This window comes from Salvelinus alpinus, chromosome 5 (genome assembly GCF_045679555.1).
Source record: "Salvelinus alpinus chromosome 5, SLU_Salpinus.1, whole genome shotgun sequence".
Lineage (NCBI taxonomy): Eukaryota > Metazoa > Chordata > Actinopteri > Salmoniformes > Salmonidae > Salvelinus > Salvelinus alpinus.
The window spans coordinates 97,288,950-97,309,579 of NC_092090.1; the positions used below are offsets into that span (position 1 = coordinate 97,288,950).

At 44.4% G+C, this 20,630-nt stretch overlaps 1 protein-coding gene across 1 annotated transcript in view; it reads left to right on the top strand.

Annotated features, from left to right (window-relative positions):
* Positions 1-20,630, top strand: part of LOC139575377 (extracellular matrix organizing protein FRAS1-like) — a 370,048-nt gene that overhangs the window by 329,133 nt on the left and 20,285 nt on the right. Inside the window, exons 69-70 of the mRNA XM_071400291.1 lie at positions 12,215-12,261; positions 17,339-17,455. Coding sequence (XP_071256392.1) covers positions 12,215-12,261; positions 17,339-17,455 — 164 coding nt within the window. The remainder of the gene's footprint in view (positions 1-12,214; positions 12,262-17,338; positions 17,456-20,630) is intronic.

Sequence of the window (20,630 nt, forward strand, 5' to 3'; positions counted from 1 at the left end):
CCACCTCCTCTTACAGCAGGTCAGTACACAGACATACTGTTATATACAGTTATAGATATAGATATTCCAAGTCCTTTGACTCTGCCTACCAGCTCTGGAAGGCCACCTCCTCTTACAGCAGGTCAGTACACAGACATACTGTTATATACAGTTATAGATATAGATATTCCAAGTCCTTTGACTCTCCCTACCAGCTCTGGAAGGCCACCTCCTCTTACAGCAGGTCAGTACACAGACATACTGTTATATACAGTTATAGATATAGATATTCCAAGTCCTTTGACTCTCCCGTACCAGCTCTGGAAGGCCACCTCCTCTTACAGCAGGTCAGTACACAGACATACTGTTATATACAGTTATAGATATAGATATTCCAAGTCCTTTGACTCTCCCTACCAGCTCTGGAAGGCCACCTCCTCTTACAGCAGGTCAGTACACAGACATACTGTTATATACAGTTATAGATATAGATATTCCAAGTCCTTTGACTCTCCCGTACCAGCTCTGGAAGGCCACCTCCTCTTACAGCAGGTCAGTACACAGACATACTGTTATATACAGTTATAGATATAGATATTCCAAGTCCTTTGACTCTCCCTACCAGCTCTGGAAGGCCACCTCCTCTTACAGCAGGTCAGTACACAGACATACTGTTATATACAGTTATAGATATAGATATTCCAAGTCCTTTGACTCTCCCTACCAGCTCTGGAAGGCCACCTCCTCTTACAGCAGGTCAGTACACAGACATACTGTTATATACAGTTATAGATATAGATATTCCAAGTCCTTTGACTCTCCCTACCAGCTCTGGAAGGCCACCTCCTCTTACAGCAGGTCAGTACACAGACATACTGTTATATACAGTTATAGATATAGATATTCCAAGTCCTTTGACTCTCCCTACCAGCTCTGGAAGGCCACCTCCTCTTACAGCAGGTCAGTACACAGACATACTGTTATATACAGTTATAGATATAGATATTCCAAGTCCTTTGACTCTCCCTACCAGCTCTGGAAGGCCACCTCCTCTTACAGCAGGTCAGTACACAGACATACTGTTATATACAGTTATAGATATAGATATTCCAAGTCCTTTGACTCTCCCTACCAGCTCTGGAAGGCCACCTCCTCTTACAGCAGGTCAGTACACAGACATACTGTTATATACAGTTATAGATATAGATATTCCAAGTCCTTTGACTCTCCCTACCAGCTCTGGAAGGCCACCTCCTCTTACAGCAGGTCAGTACACAGACATACTGTTATATACAGTTATAGATATAGATATTCCAAGTCCTTTGACTCTCCCTACCAGCTCTGGAAGGCCACCTCCTCTTACAGCAGGTCAGTACACAGACATACTGTTATATACAGTTATAGATATAGATATTCCAAGTCCTTTGACTCTCCCTACCAGCTCTGGAAGGCCACCTCCTCTTACAGCAGGTCAGTACACAGACATACTGTTATATACAGTTATAGATATAGATATTCCAAGTCCTTTGACTCTCCCTACCAGCTCTGGAAGGCCACCTCCTCTTACAGCAGGTCAGTACACAGACATACTGTTATATACAGTTATAGATATAGATATTCCAAGTCCTTTGACTCTCCCTACCAGCTCTGGAAGGCCACCTCCTCTTACAGCAGGTCAGTACACAGACATACTGTTATATACAGTTATAGATATAGATATTCCAAGTCCTTTGACTCTCCCTACCAGCTCTGGAAGGCCACCTCCTCTTACAGCAGGTCAGTACACAGACATACTGTTATATACAGTTATAGATATAGATATTCCAAGTCCTTTGACTCTCCCTACCAGCTCTGGAAGGCCACCTCCTCTTACAGCAGGTCAGTACACAGACATACTGTTATATACAGTTATAGATATAGATATTCCAAGTCCTTTGACTCTCCCTACCAGCTCTGGAAGGCCACCTCCTCTTACAGCAGGTCAGTACACAGACATACTGTTATATACAGTTATAGATATAGATATTCCAAGTCCTTTGACTCTCCCTACCAGCTCTGGAAGGCCACCTCCTCTTACAGCAGGTCAGTACACAGACATACTGTTATATACAGTTATAGATATAGATATTCCAAGTCCTTTGACTCTCCCTACCAGCTCTGGAAGGCCACCTCCTCTTACAGCAGGTCAGTACACAGACATACTGTTATATACAGTTATAGATATAGATATTCCAAGTCCTTTGACTCTCCCTACCAGCTCTGGAAGGCCACCTCCTCTTACAGCAGGTCAGTACACAGACATACTGTTATATACAGTTATAGATATAGATATTCCAAGTCCTTTGACTCTCCCTACCAGCTCTGGAAGGCCACCTCCTCTTACAGCAGGTCAGTACACAGACATACTGTTATATACAGTTATAGATATAGATATTCCAAGTCCTTTGACTCTCCCTACCAGCTCTGGAAGGCCACCTCCTCTTACAGCAGGTCAGTACACAGACATACTGTTATATACAGTTATAGATATAGATATTCCAAGTCCTTTGACTCTCCCTACCAGCTCTGGAAGGCCACCTCCTCTTACAGCAGGTCAGTACACAGACATACTGTTATATACAGTTATAGATATAGATATTCCAAGTCCTTTGACTCTCCCTACCAGCTCTGGAAGGCCACCTCCTCTTACAGCAGGTCAGTACACAGACATACTGTTATATACAGTTATAGATATAGATATTCCAAGTCCTTTGACTCTCCCTACCAGCTCTGGAAGGCCACCTCCTCTTACAGCAGGTCAGTACACAGACATACTGTTATATACAGTTATAGATATAGATATTCCAAGTCCTTTGACTCTCCCTACCAGCTCTGGAAGGCCACCTCCTCTTACAGCAGGTCAGTACACAGACATACTGTTATATACAGTTATAGATATAGATATTCCAAGTCCTTTGACTCTCCCTACCAGCTCTGGAAGGCCACCTCCTCTTACAGCAGGTCAGTACACAGACATACTGTTATATACAGTTATAGATATAGATATTCCAAGTCCTTTGACTCTCCCTACCAGCTCTGGAAGGCCACCTCCTCTTACAGCAGGTCAGTACACAGACATACTGTTATATACAGTTATAGATATAGATATTCCAAGTCCTTTGACTCTCCCTACCAGCTCTGGAAGGCCACCTCCTCTTACAGCAGGTCAGTACACAGACATACTGTTATATACAGTTATAGATATAGATATTCCAAGTCCTTTGACTCTCCCTACCAGCTCTGGAAGGCCACCTCCTCTTACAGCAGGTCAGTACACAGACATACTGTTATATACAGTTATAGATATAGATATTCCAAGTCCTTTGACTCTCCCTACCAGCTCTGGAAGGCCACCTCCTCTTACAGCAGGTCAGTACACAGACATACTGTTATATACAGTTATAGATATAGATATTCCAAGTCCTTTGACTCTCCCTACCAGCTCTGGAAGGCCACCTCCTCTTACAGCAGGTCAGTACACAGACATACTGTTATATACAGTTATAGATATAGATATTCCAAGTCCTTTGACTCTCCCTACCAGCTCTGGAAGGCCACCTCCTCTTACAGCAGGTCAGTACACAGACATACTGTTATATACAGTTATAGATATAGATATTCCAAGTCCTTTGACTCTCCCTACCAGCTCTGGAAGGCCACCTCCTCTTACAGCAGGTCAGTACACAGACATACTGTTATATACAGTTATAGATATAGATATTCCAAGTCCTTTGACTCTCCCTACCAGCTCTGGAAGGCCACCTCCTCTTACAGCAGGTCAGTACACAGACATACTGTTATATACAGTTATAGATATAGATATTCCAAGTCCTTTGACTCTCCCTACCAGCTCTGGAAGGCCACCTCCTCTTACAGCAGGTCAGTACACAGACATACTGTTATATACAGTTATAGATATAGATATTCCAAGTCCTTTGACTCTCCCTACCAGCTCTGGAAGGCCACCTCCTCTTACAGCAGGTCAGTACACAGACATACTGTTATATACAGTTATAGATATAGATATTCCAAGTCCTTTGACTCTCCCTACCAGCTCTGGAAGGCCACCTCCTCTTACAGCAGGTCAGTACACAGACATACTGTTATATACAGTTATAGATATAGATATTCCAAGTCCTTTGACTCTCCCTACCAGCTCTGGAAGGCCACCTCCTCTTACAGCAGGTCAGTACACAGACATACTGTTATATACAGTTATAGATATAGATATTCCAAGTCCTTTGACTCTCCCTACCAGCTCTGGAAGGCCACCTCCTCTTACAGCAGGTCAGTACACAGACATACTGTTATATACAGTTATAGATATAGATATTCCAAGTCCTTTGACTCTCCCTACCAGCTCTGGAAGGCCACCTCCTCTTACAGCAGGTCAGTACACAGACATACTGTTATATACAGTTATAGATATAGATATTCCAAGTCCTTTGACTCTCCCTACCAGCTCTGGAAGGCCACCTCCTCTTACAGCAGGTCAGTACACAGACATACTGTTATATACAGTTATAGATATAGATATTCCAAGTCCTTTGACTCTCCCTACCAGCTCTGGAAGGCCACCTCCTCTTACAGCAGGTCAGTACACAGACATACTGTTATATACAGTTATAGATATAGATATTCCAAGTCCTTTGACTCTCCCTACCAGCTCTGGAAGGCCACCTCCTCTTACAGCAGGTCAGTACACAGACATACTGTTATATACAGTTATAGATATAGATATTCCAAGTCCTTTGACTCTCCCTACCAGCTCTGGAAGGCCACCTCCTCTTACAGCAGGTCAGTACACAGACATACTGTTATATACAGTTATAGATATAGATATTCCAAGTCCTTTGACTCTCCCTACCAGCTCTGGAAGGCCACCTCCTCTTACAGCAGGTCAGTACACAGACATACTGTTATATACAGTTATAGATATAGATATTCCAAGTCCTTTGACTCTCCCTACCAGCTCTGGAAGGCCACCTCCTCTTACAGCAGGTCAGTACACAGACATACTGTTATATACAGTTATAGATATAGATATTCCAAGTCCTTTGACTCTCCCTACCAGCTCTGGAAGGCCACCTCCTCTTACAGCAGGTCAGTACACAGACATACTGTTATATACAGTTATAGATATAGATATTCCAAGTCCTTTGACTCTCCCTACCAGCTCTGGAAGGCCACCTCCTCTTACAGCAGGTCAGTACACAGACATACTGTTATATACAGTTATAGATATAGATATTCCAAGTCCTTTGACTCTCCCTACCAGCTCTGGAAGGCCACCTCCTCTTACAGCAGGTCAGTACACAGACATACTGTTATATACAGTTATAGATATAGATATTCCAAGTCCTTTGACTCTCCCTACCAGCTCTGGAAGGCCACCTCCTCTTACAGCAGGTCAGTACACAGACATACTGTTATATACAGTTATAGATATAGATATTCCAAGTCCTTTGACTCTCCCTACCAGCTCTGGAAGGCCACCTCCTCTTACAGCAGGTCAGTACACAGACATACTGTTATATACAGTTATAGATATAGATATTCCAAGTCCTTTGACTCTCCCTACCAGCTCTGGAAGGCCACCTCCTCTTACAGCAGGTCAGTACACAGACATACTGTTATATACAGTTATAGATATAGATATTCCAAGTCCTTTGACTCTCCCTACCAGCTCTGGAAGGCCACCTCCTCTTACAGCAGGTCAGTACACAGACATACTGTTATATACAGTTATAGATATAGATATTCCAAGTCCTTTGACTCTCCCTACCAGCTCTGGAAGGCCACCTCCTCTTACAGCAGGTCAGTACACAGACATACTGTTATATACAGTTATAGATATAGATATTCCAAGTCCTTTGACTCTCCCTACCAGCTCTGGAAGGCCACCTCCTCTTACAGCAGGTCAGTACACAGACATACTGTTATATACAGTTATAGATATAGATATTCCAAGTCCTTTGACTCTCCCTACCAGCTCTGGAAGGCCACCTCCTCTTACAGCAGGTCAGTACACAGACATACTGTTATATACAGTTATAGATATAGATATTCCAAGTCCTTTGACTCTCCCTACCAGCTCTGGAAGGCCACCTCCTCTTACAGCAGGTCAGTACACAGACATACTGTTATATACAGTTATAGATATAGATATTCCAAGTCCTTTGACTCTCCCTACCAGCTCTGGAAGGCCACCTCCTCTTACAGCAGGTCAGTACACAGACATACTGTTATATACAGTTATAGATATAGATATTCCAAGTCCTTTGACTCTCCCTACCAGCTCTGGAAGGCCACCTCCTCTTACAGCAGGTCAGTACACAGACATACTGTTATATACAGTTATAGATATAGATATTCCAAGTCCTTTGACTCTCCCTACCAGCTCTGGAAGGCCACCTCCTCTTACAGCAGGTCAGTACACAGACATACTGTTATATACAGTTATAGATATAGATATTCCAAGTCCTTTGACTCTCCCTACCAGCTCTGGAAGGCCACCTCCTCTTACAGCAGGTCAGTACACAGACATACTGTTATATACAGTTATAGATATAGATATTCCAAGTCCTTTGACTCTCCCTACCAGCTCTGGAAGGCCACCTCCTCTTACAGCAGGTCAGTACACAGACATACTGTTATATACAGTTATAGATATAGATATTCCAAGTCCTTTGACTCTCCCTACCAGCTCTGGAAGGCCACCTCCTCTTACAGCAGGTCAGTACACAGACATACTGTTATATACAGTTATAGATATAGATATTCCAAGTCCTTTGACTCTCCCTACCAGCTCTGGAAGGCCACCTCCTCTTACAGCAGGTCAGTACACAGACATACTGTTATATACAGTTATAGATATAGATATTCCAAGTCCTTTGACTCTCCCTACCAGCTCTGGAAGGCCACCTCCTCTTACAGCAGGTCAGTACACAGACATACTGTTATATACAGTTATAGATATAGATATTCCAAGTCCTTTGACTCTCCCTACCAGCTCTGGAAGGCCACCTCCTCTTACAGCAGGTCAGTACACAGACATACTGTTATATACAGTTATAGATATAGATATTCCAAGTCCTTTGACTCTCCCTACCAGCTCTGGAAGGCCACCTCCTCTTACAGCAGGTCAGTACACAGACATACTGTTATATACAGTTATAGATATAGATATTCCAAGTCCTTTGACTCTCCCTACCAGCTCTGGAAGGCCACCTCCTCTTACAGCAGGTCAGTACACAGACATACTGTTATATACAGTTATAGATATAGATATTCCAAGTCCTTTGACTCTCCCTACCAGCTCTGGAAGGCCACCTCCTCTTACAGCAGGTCAGTACACAGACATACTGTTATATACAGTTATAGATATAGATATTCCAAGTCCTTTGACTCTCCCTACCAGCTCTGGAAGGCCACCTCCTCTTACAGCAGGTCAGTACACAGACATACTGTTATATACAGTTATAGATATAGATATTCCAAGTCCTTTGACTCTCCCTACCAGCTCTGGAAGGCCACCTCCTCTTACAGCAGGTCAGTACACAGACATACTGTTATATACAGTTATAGATATAGATATTCCAAGTCCTTTGACTCTCCCTACCAGCTCTGGAAGGCCACCTCCTCTTACAGCAGGTCAGTACACAGACATACTGTTATATACAGTTATAGATATAGATATTCCAAGTCCTTTGACTCTCCCTACCAGCTCTGGAAGGCCACCTCCTCTTACAGCAGGTCAGTACACAGACATACTGTTATATACAGTTATAGATATAGATATTCCAAGTCCTTTGACTCTCCCTACCAGCTCTGGAAGGCCACCTCCTCTTACAGCAGGTCAGTACACAGACATACTGTTATATACAGTTATAGATATAGATATTCCAAGTCCTTTGACTCTCCCTACCAGCTCTGGAAGGCCACCTCCTCTTACAGCAGGTCAGTACACAGACATACTGTTATATACAGTTATAGATATAGATATTCCAAGTCCTTTGACTCTCCCTACCAGCTCTGGAAGGCCACCTCCTCTTACAGCAGGTCAGTACACAGACATACTGTTATATACAGTTATAGATATAGATATTCCAAGTCCTTTGACTCTCCCTACCAGCTCTGGAAGGCCACCTCCTCTTACAGCAGGTCAGTACACAGACATACTGTTATATACAGTTATAGATATAGATATTCCAAGTCCTTTGACTCTCCCTACCAGCTCTGGAAGGCCACCTCCTCTTACAGCAGGTCAGTACACAGACATACTGTTATATACAGTTATAGATATAGATATTCCAAGTCCTTTGACTCTCCCTACCAGCTCTGGAAGGCCACCTCCTCTTACAGCAGGTCAGTACACAGACATACTGTTATATACAGTTATAGATATAGATATTCCAAGTCCTTTGACTCTCCCTACCAGCTCTGGAAGGCCACCTCCTCTTACAGCAGGTCAGTACACAGACATACTGTTATATACAGTTATAGATATAGATATTCCAAGTCCTTTGACTCTCCCTACCAGCTCTGGAAGGCCACCTCCTCTTACAGCAGGTCAGTACACAGACATACTGTTATATACAGTTATAGATATAGATATTCCAAGTCCTTTGACTCTCCCTACCAGCTCTGGAAGGCCACCTCCTCTTACAGCAGGTCAGTACACAGACATACTGTTATATACAGTTATAGATATAGATATTCCAAGTCCTTTGACTCTCCCTACCAGCTCTGGAAGGCCACCTCCTCTTACAGCAGGTCAGTACACAGACATACTGTTATATACAGTTATAGATATAGATATTCCAAGTCCTTTGACTCTCCCTACCAGCTCTGGAAGGCCACCTCCTCTTACAGCAGGTCAGTACACAGACATACTGTTATATACAGTTATAGATATAGATATTCCAAGTCCTTTGACTCTCCCTACCAGCTCTGGAAGGCCACCTCCTCTTACAGCAGGTCAGTACACAGACATACTGTTATATACAGTTATAGATATAGATATTCCAAGTCCTTTGACTCTCCCTACCAGCTCTGGAAGGCCACCTCCTCTTACAGCAGGTCAGTACACAGACATACTGTTATATACAGTTATAGATATAGATATTCCAAGTCCTTTGACTCTCCCTACCAGCTCTGGAAGGCCACCTCCTCTTACAGCAGGTCAGTACACAGACATACTGTTATATACAGTTATAGATATAGATATTCCAAGTCCTTTGACTCTCCCTACCAGCTCTGGAAGGCCACCTCCTCTTACAGCAGGTCAGTACACAGACATACTGTTATATACAGTTATAGATATAGATATTCCAAGTCCTTTGACTCTCCCTACCAGCTCTGGAAGGCCACCTCCTCTTACAGCAGGTCAGTACACAGACATACTGTTATATACAGTTATAGATATAGATATTCCAAGTCCTTTGACTCTCCCTACCAGCTCTGGAAGGCCACCTCCTCTTACAGCAGGTCAGTACACAGACATACTGTTATATACAGTTATAGATATAGATATTCCAAGTCCTTTGACTCTCCCTACCAGCTCTGGAAGGCCACCTCCTCTTACAGCAGGTCAGTACACAGACATACTGTTATATACAGTTATAGATATAGATATTCCAAGTCCTTTGACTCTCCCTACCAGCTCTGGAAGGCCACCTCCTCTTACAGCAGGTCAGTACACAGACATACTGTTATATACAGTTATAGATATAGATATTCCAAGTCCTTTGACTCTCCCTACCAGCTCTGGAAGGCCACCTCCTCTTACAGCAGGTCAGTACACAGACATACTGTTATATACAGTTATAGATATAGATATTCCAAGTCCTTTGACTCTCCCTACCAGCTCTGGAAGGCCACCTCCTCTTACAGCAGGTCAGTACACAGACATACTGTTATATACAGTTATAGATATAGATATTCCAAGTCCTTTGACTCTCCCTACCAGCTCTGGAAGGCCACCTCCTCTTACAGCAGGTCAGTACACAGACATACTGTTATATACAGTTATAGATATAGATATTCCAAGTCCTTTGACTCTCCCTACCAGCTCTGGAAGGCCACCTCCTCTTACAGCAGGTCAGTACACAGACATACTGTTATATACAGTTATAGATATAGATATTCCAAGTCCTTTGACTCTCCCTACCAGCTCTGGAAGGCCACCTCCTCTTACAGCAGGTCAGTACACAGACATACTGTTATATACAGTTATAGATATAGATATTCCAAGTCCTTTGACTCTCCCTACCAGCTCTGGAAGGCCACCTCCTCTTACAGCAGGTCAGTACACAGACATACTGTTATATACAGTTATAGATATAGATATTCCAAGTCCTTTGACTCTCCCTACCAGCTCTGGAAGGCCACCTCCTCTTACAGCAGGTCAGTACACAGACATACTGTTATATACAGTTATAGATATAGATATTCCAAGTCCTTTGACTCTCCCTACCAGCTCTGGAAGGCCACCTCCTCTTACAGCAGGTCAGTACACAGACATACTGTTATATACAGTTATAGATATAGATATTCCAAGTCCTTTGACTCTCCCTACCAGCTCTGGAAGGCCACCTCCTCTTACAGCAGGTCAGTACACAGACATACTGTTATATACAGTTATAGATATAGATATTCCAAGTCCTTTGACTCTCCCTACCAGCTCTGGAAGGCCACCTCCTCTTACAGCAGGTCAGTACACAGACATACTGTTATATACAGTTATAGATATAGATATTCCAAGTCCTTTGACTCTCCCTACCAGCTCTGGAAGGCCACCTCCTCTTACAGCAGGTCAGTACACAGACATACTGTTATATACAGTTATAGATATAGATATTCCAAGTCCTTTGACTCTCCCTACCAGCTCTGGAAGGCCACCTCCTCTTACAGCAGGTCAGTACACAGACATACTGTTATATACAGTTATAGATATAGATATTCCAAGTCCTTTGACTCTCCCTACCAGCTCTGGAAGGCCACCTCCTCTTACAGCAGGTCAGTACACAGACATACTGTTATATACAGTTATAGATATAGATATTCCAAGTCCTTTGACTCTCCCTACCAGCTCTGGAAGGCCACCTCCTCTTACAGCAGGTCAGTACACAGACATACTGTTATATACAGTTATAGATATAGATATTCCAAGTCCTTTGACTCTCCCTACCAGCTCTGGAAGGCCACCTCCTCTTACAGCAGGTCAGTACACAGACATACTGTTATATACAGTTATAGATATAGATATTCCAAGTCCTTTGACTCTCCCTACCAGCTCTGGAAGGCCACCTCCTCTTACAGCAGGTCAGTACACAGACATACTGTTATATACAGTTATAGATATAGATATTCCAAGTCCTTTGACTCTCCCTACCAGCTCTGGAAGGCCACCTCCTCTTACAGCAGGTCAGTACACAGACATACTGTTATATACAGTTATAGATATAGATATTCCAAGTCCTTTGACTCTCCCTACCAGCTCTGGAAGGCCACCTCCTCTTACAGCAGGTCAGTACACAGACATACTGTTATATACAGTTATAGATATAGATATTCCAAGTCCTTTGACTCTCCCTACCAGCTCTGGAAGGCCACCTCCTCTTACAGCAGGTCAGTACACAGACATACTGTTATATACAGTTATAGATATAGATATTCCAAGTCCTTTGACTCTCCCTACCAGCTCTGGAAGGCCACCTCCTCTTACAGCAGGTCAGTACACAGACATACTGTTATATACAGTTATAGATATAGATATTCCAAGTCCTTTGACTCTCCCTACCAGCTCTGGAAGGCCACCTCCTCTTACAGCAGGTCAGTACACAGACATACTGTTATATACAGTTATAGATATAGATATTCCAAGTCCTTTGACTCTCCCTACCAGCTCTGGAAGGCCACCTCCTCTTACAGCAGGTCAGTACACAGACATACTGTTATATACAGTTATAGATATAGATATTCCAAGTCCTTTGACTCTCCCTACCAGCTCTGGAAGGCCACCTCCTCTTACAGCAGGTCAGTACACAGACATACTGTTATATACAGTTATAGATATAGATATTCCAAGTCCTTTGACTCTCCCTACCAGCTCTGGAAGGCCACCTCCTCTTACAGCAGGTCAGTACACAGACATACTGTTATATACAGTTATAGATATAGATATTCCAAGTCCTTTGACTCTCCGTACCAGCTCTGGAAGGCCACCTCCTCTTACAGCAGGTCAGTACACAGACATACTGTTATATACAGTTATAGATATAGATATTCCAAGTCCTTTGACTCTCCCTACCAGCTCTGGAAGGCCACCTCCTCTTACAGCAGGTCAGTACACAGACATACTGTTATATACAGTTATAGATATAGATATTCCAAGTCCTTTGACTCTCCCTACCAGCTCTGGAAGGCCACCTCCTCTTACAGCAGGTCAGTACACAGACATACTGTTATATACAGTTATAGATATAGATATTCCAAGTCCTTTGACTCTCCCTACCAGCTCTGGAAGGCCACCTCCTCTTACAGCAGGTCAGTACACAGACATACTGTTATATACAGTTATAGATATAGATATTCCAAGTCCTTTGACTCTCCCTACCAGCTCTGGAAGGCCACCTCCTCTTACAGCAGGTCAGTACACAGACATACTGTTATATACAGTTATAGATATAGATATTCCAAGTCCTTTGACTCTCCCTACCAGCTCTGGAAGGCCACCTCCTCTTACAGCAGGTCAGTACACAGACATACTGTTATATACAGTTATAGATATAGATATTCCAAGTCCTTTGACTCTCCCTACCAGCTCTGGAAGGCCACCTCCTCTTACAGCAGGTCAGTACACAGACATACTGTTATATACAGTTATAGATATAGATATTCCAAGTCCTTTGACTCTCCCTACCAGCTCTGGAAGGCCACCTCCTCTTACAGCAGGTCAGTACACAGACATACTGTTATATACAGTTATAGATATAGATATTCCAAGTCCTTTGACTCTCCCTACCAGCTCTGGAAGGCCACCTCCTCTTACAGCAGGTCAGTACACAGACATACTGTTATATACAGTTATAGATATAGATATTCCAAGTCCTTTGACTCTCCCTACCAGCTCTGGAAGGCCACCTCCTCTTACAGCAGGTCAGTACACAGACATACTGTTATATACAGTTATAGATATAGATATTCCAAGTCCTTTGACTCTCCCTACCAGCTCTGGAAGGCCACCTCCTCTTACAGCAGGTCAGTACACAGACATACTGTTATATACAGTTATAGATATAGATATTCCAAGTCCTTTGACTCTCCCTACCAGCTCTGGAAGGCCACCTCCTCTTACAGCAGGTCAGTACACAGACATACTGTTATATACAGTTATAGATATAGATATTCCAAGTCCTTTGACTCTCCCTACCAGCTCTGGAAGGCCACCTCCTCTTACAGCAGGTCAGTACACAGACATACTGTTATATACAGTTATAGATATAGATATTCCAAGTCCTTTGACTCTCCCTACCAGCTCTGGAAGGCCACCTCCTCTTACAGCAGGTCAGTACACAGACATACTGTTATATACAGTTATAGATATAGATATTCCAAGTCCTTTGACTCTCCCTACCAGCTCTGGAAGGCCACCTCCTCTTACAGCAGGTCAGTACACAGACATACTGTTATATACAGTTATAGATATAGATATTCCAAGTCCTTTGACTCTCCCTACCAGCTCTGGAAGGCCACCTCCTCTTACAGCAGGTCAGTACACAGACATACTGTTATATACAGTTATAGATATAGATATTCCAAGTCCTTTGACTCTCCCTACCAGCTCTGGAAGGCCACCTCCTCTTACAGCAGGTCAGTACACAGACATACTGTTATATACAGTTATAGATATAGATATTCCAAGTCCTTTGACTCTCCCTACCAGCTCTGGAAGGCCACCTCCTCTTACAGCAGGTCAGTACACAGACATACTGTTATATACAGTTATAGATATAGATATTCCAAGTCCTTTGACTCTCCCTACCAGCTCTGGAAGGCCACCTCCTCTTACAGCAGGTCAGTACACAGACATACTGTTATATACAGTTATAGATATAGATATTCCAAGTCCTTTGACTCTCCCTACCAGCTCTGGAAGGCCACCTCCTCTTACAGCAGGTCAGTACACAGACATACTGTTATATACAGTTATAGATATAGATATTCCAAGTCCTTTGACTCTCCCTACCAGCTCTGGAAGGCCACCTCCTCTTACAGCAGGTCAGTACACAGACATACTGTTATATACAGTTATAGATATAGATATTCCAAGTCCTTTGACTCTCCCTACCAGCTCTGGAAGGCCACCTCCTCTTACAGCAGGTCAGTACACAGACATACTGTTATATACAGTTATAGATATAGATATTCCAAGTCCTTTGACTCTCCCTACCAGCTCTGGAAGGCCACCTCCTCTTACAGCAGGTCAGTACACAGACATACTGTTATATACAGTTATAGATATAGATATTCCAAGTCCTTTGACTCTCCCTACCAGCTCTGGAAGGCCACCTCCTCTTACAGCAGGTCAGTACACAGACATACTGTTATATACAGTTATAGATATAGATATTCCAAGTCCTTTGACTCTCCCTACCAGCTCTGGAAGGCCACCTCCTCTTACAGCAGGTCAGTACACAGACATACTGTTATATACAGTTATAGATATAGATATTCCAAGTCCTTTGACTCTCCCTACCAGCTCTGGAAGGCCACCTCCTCTTACAGCAGGTCAGTACACAGACATACTGTTATATACAGTTATAGATATAGATATTCCAAGTCCTTTGACTCTCCCTACCAGCTCTGGAAGGCCACCTCCTCTTACAGCAGGTCAGTACACAGACATACTGTTATATACAGTTATAGATATAGATATTCCAAGTCCTTTGACTCTCCCTACCAGCTCTGGAAGGCCACCTCCTCTTACAGCAGGTCAGTACACAGACATACTGTTATATACAGTTATAGATATAGATATTCCAAGTCCTTTGACTCTCCCTACCAGCTCTGGAAGGCCACCTCCTCTTACAGCAGGTCAGTACACAGACATACTGTTATATACAGTTATAGATATAGATATTCCAAGTCCTTTGACTCTCCCTACCAGCTCTGGAAGGCCACCTCCTCTTACAGCAGGTCAGTACACAGACATACTGTTATATACAGTTATAGATATAGATATTCCAAGTCCTTTGACTCTCCCTACCAGCTCTGGAAGGCCACCTCCTCTTACAGCAGGTCAGTACACAGACATACTGTTATATACAGTTATAGATATAGATATTCCAAGTCCTTTGACTCTCCCTACCAGCTCTGGAAGGCCACCTCCTCTTACAGCAGGTCAGTACACAGACATACTGTTATATACAGTTATAGATATAGATATTCCAAGTCCTTTGACTCTCCCTACCAGCTCTGGAAGGCCACCTCCTCTTACAGCAGGTCAGTACACAGACATACTGTTATATACAGTTATAGATATAGATATTCCAAGTCCTTTGACTCTCCCTACCAGCTCTGGAAGGCCACCTCCTCTTACAGCAGGTCAGTACACAGACATACTGTTATATACAGTTATAGATATAGATATTCCAAGTCCTTTGACTCTCCCTACCAGCTCTGGAAGGCCACCTCCTCTTACAGCAGGTCAGTACACAGACATACTGTTATATACAGTTATAGATATAGATATTCCAAGTCCTTTGACTCTCCCTACCAGCTCTGGAAGGCCACCTCCTCTTACAGCAGGTCAGTACACAGACATACTGTTATATACAGTTATAGATATAGATATTCCAAGTCCTTTGACTCTCCCTACCAGCTCTGGAAGGCCACCTCCTCTTACAGCAGGTCAGTACACAGACATACTGTTATATACAGTTATAGATATAGATATTCCAAGTCCTTTGACTCTCCCTACCAGCTCTGGAAGGCCACCTCCTCTTACAGCAGGTCAGTACACAGACATACTGTTATATACAGTTATAGATATAGATATTCCAAGTCCTTTGACTCTCCCTACCAGCTCTGGAAGGCCACCTCCTCTTACAGCAGGTCAGTACACAGACATACTGTTATATACAGTTATAGATATAGATATTCCAAGTCCTTTGACTCTCCCTACCAGCTCTGGAAGGCCACCTCCTCTTACAGCAGGTCAGTACACAGACATACTGTTATATACAGTTATAGATATAGATATTCCAAGTCCTTTGACTCTCCCTACCAGCTCTGGAAGGCCACCTCCTCTTACAGCAGGTCAGTACACAGACATACTGTTATATACAGTTATAGATATAGATATTCCAAGTCCTTTGACTCTCCCTACCAGCTCTGGAAGGCCACCTCCTCTTACAGCAGGTCAGTACACAGACATACTGTTATATACAGTTATAGATATAGATATTCCAAGTCCTTTGACTCTCCCTACCAGCTCTGGAAGGCCACCTCCTCTTACAGCAGGTCAGTACACAGACATACTGTTATATACAGTTATAGATATAGATATTCCAAGTCCTTTGACTCTCCCTACCAGCTCTGGAAGGCCACCTCCTCTTACAGCAGGTCAGTACACAGACATACTGTTATATACAGTTATAGATATAGATATTCCAAGTCCTTTGACTCTCCCTACCAGCTCTGGAAGGCCACCTCCTCTTACAGCAGGTCAGTACACAGACATACTGTTATATACAGTTATAGATATAGATATTCCAAGTCCTTTGACTCTCCCTACCAGCTCTGGAAGGCCACCTCCTCTTACAGCAGGTCAGTACACAGACATACTGTTATATACAGTTATAGATATAGATATTCCAAGTCCTTTGACTCTCCCTACCAGCTCTGGAAGGCCACCTCCTCTTACAGCAGGTCAGTACACAGACATACTGTTATATATAGTTATAGATATAGATAAATAGATATTCCAAGTCCTTTGACTCTCCCTACCAGCTCTGGAGGGCCATATGCTCTTACGGCTGGTCAGTAAGGGTTACTTGGTGGACAGACCTTTGTTCCAGCCCAACGCTAACATGACTGCTTTCTCTAAGTTCTGGAGAATTATTGTCAGTGGGTGTGAACAACTGGAGTTCAAACTCAGATCTCCTGGTCATCACAAAAATGTGTTAGCCTGCTAAGTTAAGCTAAAGCCTAGGCATCAGCCTGGGGACCCAATGCAAGTCATGTCTCAGGCAAGGTTTTATGAATTATCTCAGTTACAAGGGCTTACCAAATGTTTTGCCCTCTTGTGTTCCAGGAAGGACTACTCCGGTGAGTACACAGTGTTTCTGATTCCATGTACCGTGCAGCCCACCCAGCCCTGGACCGACCCTGGAGACAAGCCTCTGTCCTGCACAGCCCACGCCCCAGAGAAGTATGTCACCTCAAAAATTATTATGGGAGGGGTTGAGGTTAGCTGAAGCATGGGACTAAAAACAAAGAAAATATAACTAATGTAAAATATACTGTGCCCGTAAAATGTACACTACCGTTCAAAAGTTTGGGGACTTAGAAATGTCCTGGTTTTTGAAAGGAAAGCTAAACAAAATGTCCATTAAAATCACATCAAAATGATCAGAAATACAGTGTAGACATTGTTAATGTTATAAATGACTATTGTAGCTGGAAACGGCTGAGTTTTAATGGAAGATCTACATAGGCGAATAGAGGCCCATCATCAGCAACCATCACTCCTGTGTTCCAATGGCATGTTGTGTTAGCTAATCCAAGTTTATCATTTTAAAAGGCTAATCGATCATTTGAAAAGCATTTTGCAATTTTGTTAGCACAGCTGAAAACTGTTGTTCTGATGCCATTGGAACTCAGGAGTGTATCAGGTTTCAAGGTAAGACCCAGATGCAGACCGTGTTTAAGTAACAATGTTTATTACAGCAACAGGGGCAAAGGTACAGGACGGTAGGCAGGCTCAGGGTCAGGTCAAGCAGAGGTCGGTAATCCAGCGGTGGGGCAAAGGTACAGGACGACAGACAGGCTCAGGGTCAGGGGCAGGCAGAGTGGTCAGGCGGGCGGGTTCAGGGTCAGGACAGGCAAGGGTCAAAATCCAGGAGGACGAGAAAAAGAGAGGCTGGGGAAAAAGCAGGAGCTGAGACACAAAAACGCTGGTTGGCTTGACAAACAAGACGAACTGGCAACAGACAAACAGAGAACACAGGTATAAATACACTGGGGATAATGGGGAAGATGGGCGAAACCTGGATGGAGGTGGAGACAAGCACAAAGACAGGTGAAACAGATCAGGGCGTGACAGAGTGATAGTTGCTGATAATGGACCTCTGTACGCTTATGTAGGTATTCCATAAAACATCTGCAGTTCCCAGCTACGCTGTATTTCTGATCAATTTGATGTTATTTTAATGGACAAAAAAATTGCTTTTCTTTCAAAAACAAGGACATTTCTAAGTGAAACCAAACTTTTGAACGGTGGTGTACATTGCTGTGTTCCTCAAGGATCCATCCTTGGACGTTTGTTATTTACTTATTATTGACCTTGCTTGATCTCTGTCTGTAATAAGTTGAAACTATAGTGTATAAACCAGAGTTCTATGAATGGTTATGCTGCTCTACATATAGCAACCTGATTGGCTTTCCCCCCCCCCCCCCAAGGTTCCAGTTACCTATAGTCTTCCAGCAGACCAACCTGCCCTCCCTCCCTCCCTCCTCAGGTTCCAGTTACCTATAGTCTTCCAGCAGACCAACCTGCCCTCCCTCCCCCCCCCCCCCCCAAGGTTCCACTTACCTATAGTCTTCCAGCAGACCAACCTGCCCTCCCTCCCTTCCCCTCAGGTTCCAGTTACCTATAGTCTTCCAGCAGACCAACCTGTCCTCCCTCCCTTCCCCTCAGGTTCCAGTTACCTATAGTCTTCCAGCAGACCAACCTGCCCTCCCTCCCTCCCTCCTCAGGTTCCAGTTACCTATAGTCTTCCAGCAGACCAACCTGCCCTCCCTCCCTTCCCCTCAGGTTCCAGTTACCTATAGTCTTCCAGCAGACCAACCTGCCCTCCCTCCCTTCCCCTCAGGTTCCAGTTTCCTATAGTCTTCCAGCAGACCAACCTGTCCTCCCTCCCTTCCCCTCAGGTTCCAGTTACCTATAGTCTTCCAGCAGACCAACCTGCCCTCCCTCCCTTCCCCTCAGGTTCCAGTTACCTATAGTCTTCCAGCAGACCAACCTGCCCTCCCTCCCTTCCCCTCAGGTTCCAGTTACCTATAGTCTTCCAGCAGACCAACCTGCCCTCCCTCCTCAGGTTCCAGTTACCTATAGTCTTCCAGCAGACCAACCTGCCCTCCCTCCCTTCCCCTCAGGTTCCATTTTTTTTTAACATTTTAGTCATTTAGCAGACGCTCTTATCCAGAGCGACTTACAGTAGAGTGCATACATTTTTTATTACATTTTACATACTGAGACAAGGATATCCCTACCGGCCAAACCCTCCCTAACCCGGACGACGCTATGCCAATTGTGCGTCGCCCCACGGACGGTTCCAGTTACCTATAGTCTTCCAGCAGACCAACCTGCCCTCCCTCCCTCCCTCCTCAGGTTCCAGTTACCTATAGTCTTCCAGCAGACCAACCTGCCCTCCCTCCCTCCCTCCTCAGGTTCCAGTTACCTATAGTCTTCCAGCAGACCAACCTGCCCTCCCTCCCTTCCCCTCAGGTTCCAGTTGCCTATAGTCTTCCAGCAGACCAACCTGTCCTCCCTCCCTTCCCCTCAGGTTCCAGTTACCTATAGTCTTCCAGCAGACCAACCTGCCCTCCCTCCCTCCCTCCTCAGGTTCCAGTTACCTATAGTCTTCCAGCAGACCAACCTGCCCTCCCTCTCTTCCCCTCAGGTTCCAGTTACCTATAGTCTTCCAGCAGACCAACCTGCCCTCCCTCCCTCCCTCCTCAGGTTCCAGTTACCTATAGTCTTCCAGCAGACCAACCGGCCCTCCCTCCCTTCCCCTCAGGTTCCAGTTACCTATAGTCTTCCAGCAGACCAACCTGCCCTCCCTCTCTTCCCCTCAGGTTCCAGTTACCTATAGTCTTCCAGCAGACCAACCGGCCCTCCCTCCCTTCCCCTCAGGTTCCAGTTACCTATAGTCTTCCAGCAGAACAACCTGCCCTCCCTTCCCCTCAGGTTCCAGTTACCTATAGTCTTCCAGCAGAACAACCTGCCCTCCCTTCCTCCTCAGGTTCCAGTTACCTATAGTCTTCCAGCAGACCAACCTGCCCTCCCTCCCTCCTCAGGTTCCAGTTACCTATAGTCTTCCAGCAGACCAACCTGCCCTCCCTCCCTTCCCCTCAGGTTCCAGTTACCTATAGTCTTCCAGCAGACCAACCTGCCCTCCCTCCCTTCCCCTCAGGTTCCAGTTACCTATAGTCTTCCAGCAGACCAACCTGCCCTCCCTCCCTCCTCAGGTTCCAGTTACCTATAGTCTTCCAGCAGACCAACCTGCCCTCCCTCCCTCCCTCCTCAGGTTCCAGTTACCTATAGTCTTCCAGCAGACCAACCTGCCCTCCCTCCTCAGGTTCCAGTTACCTATAGTCTTCCA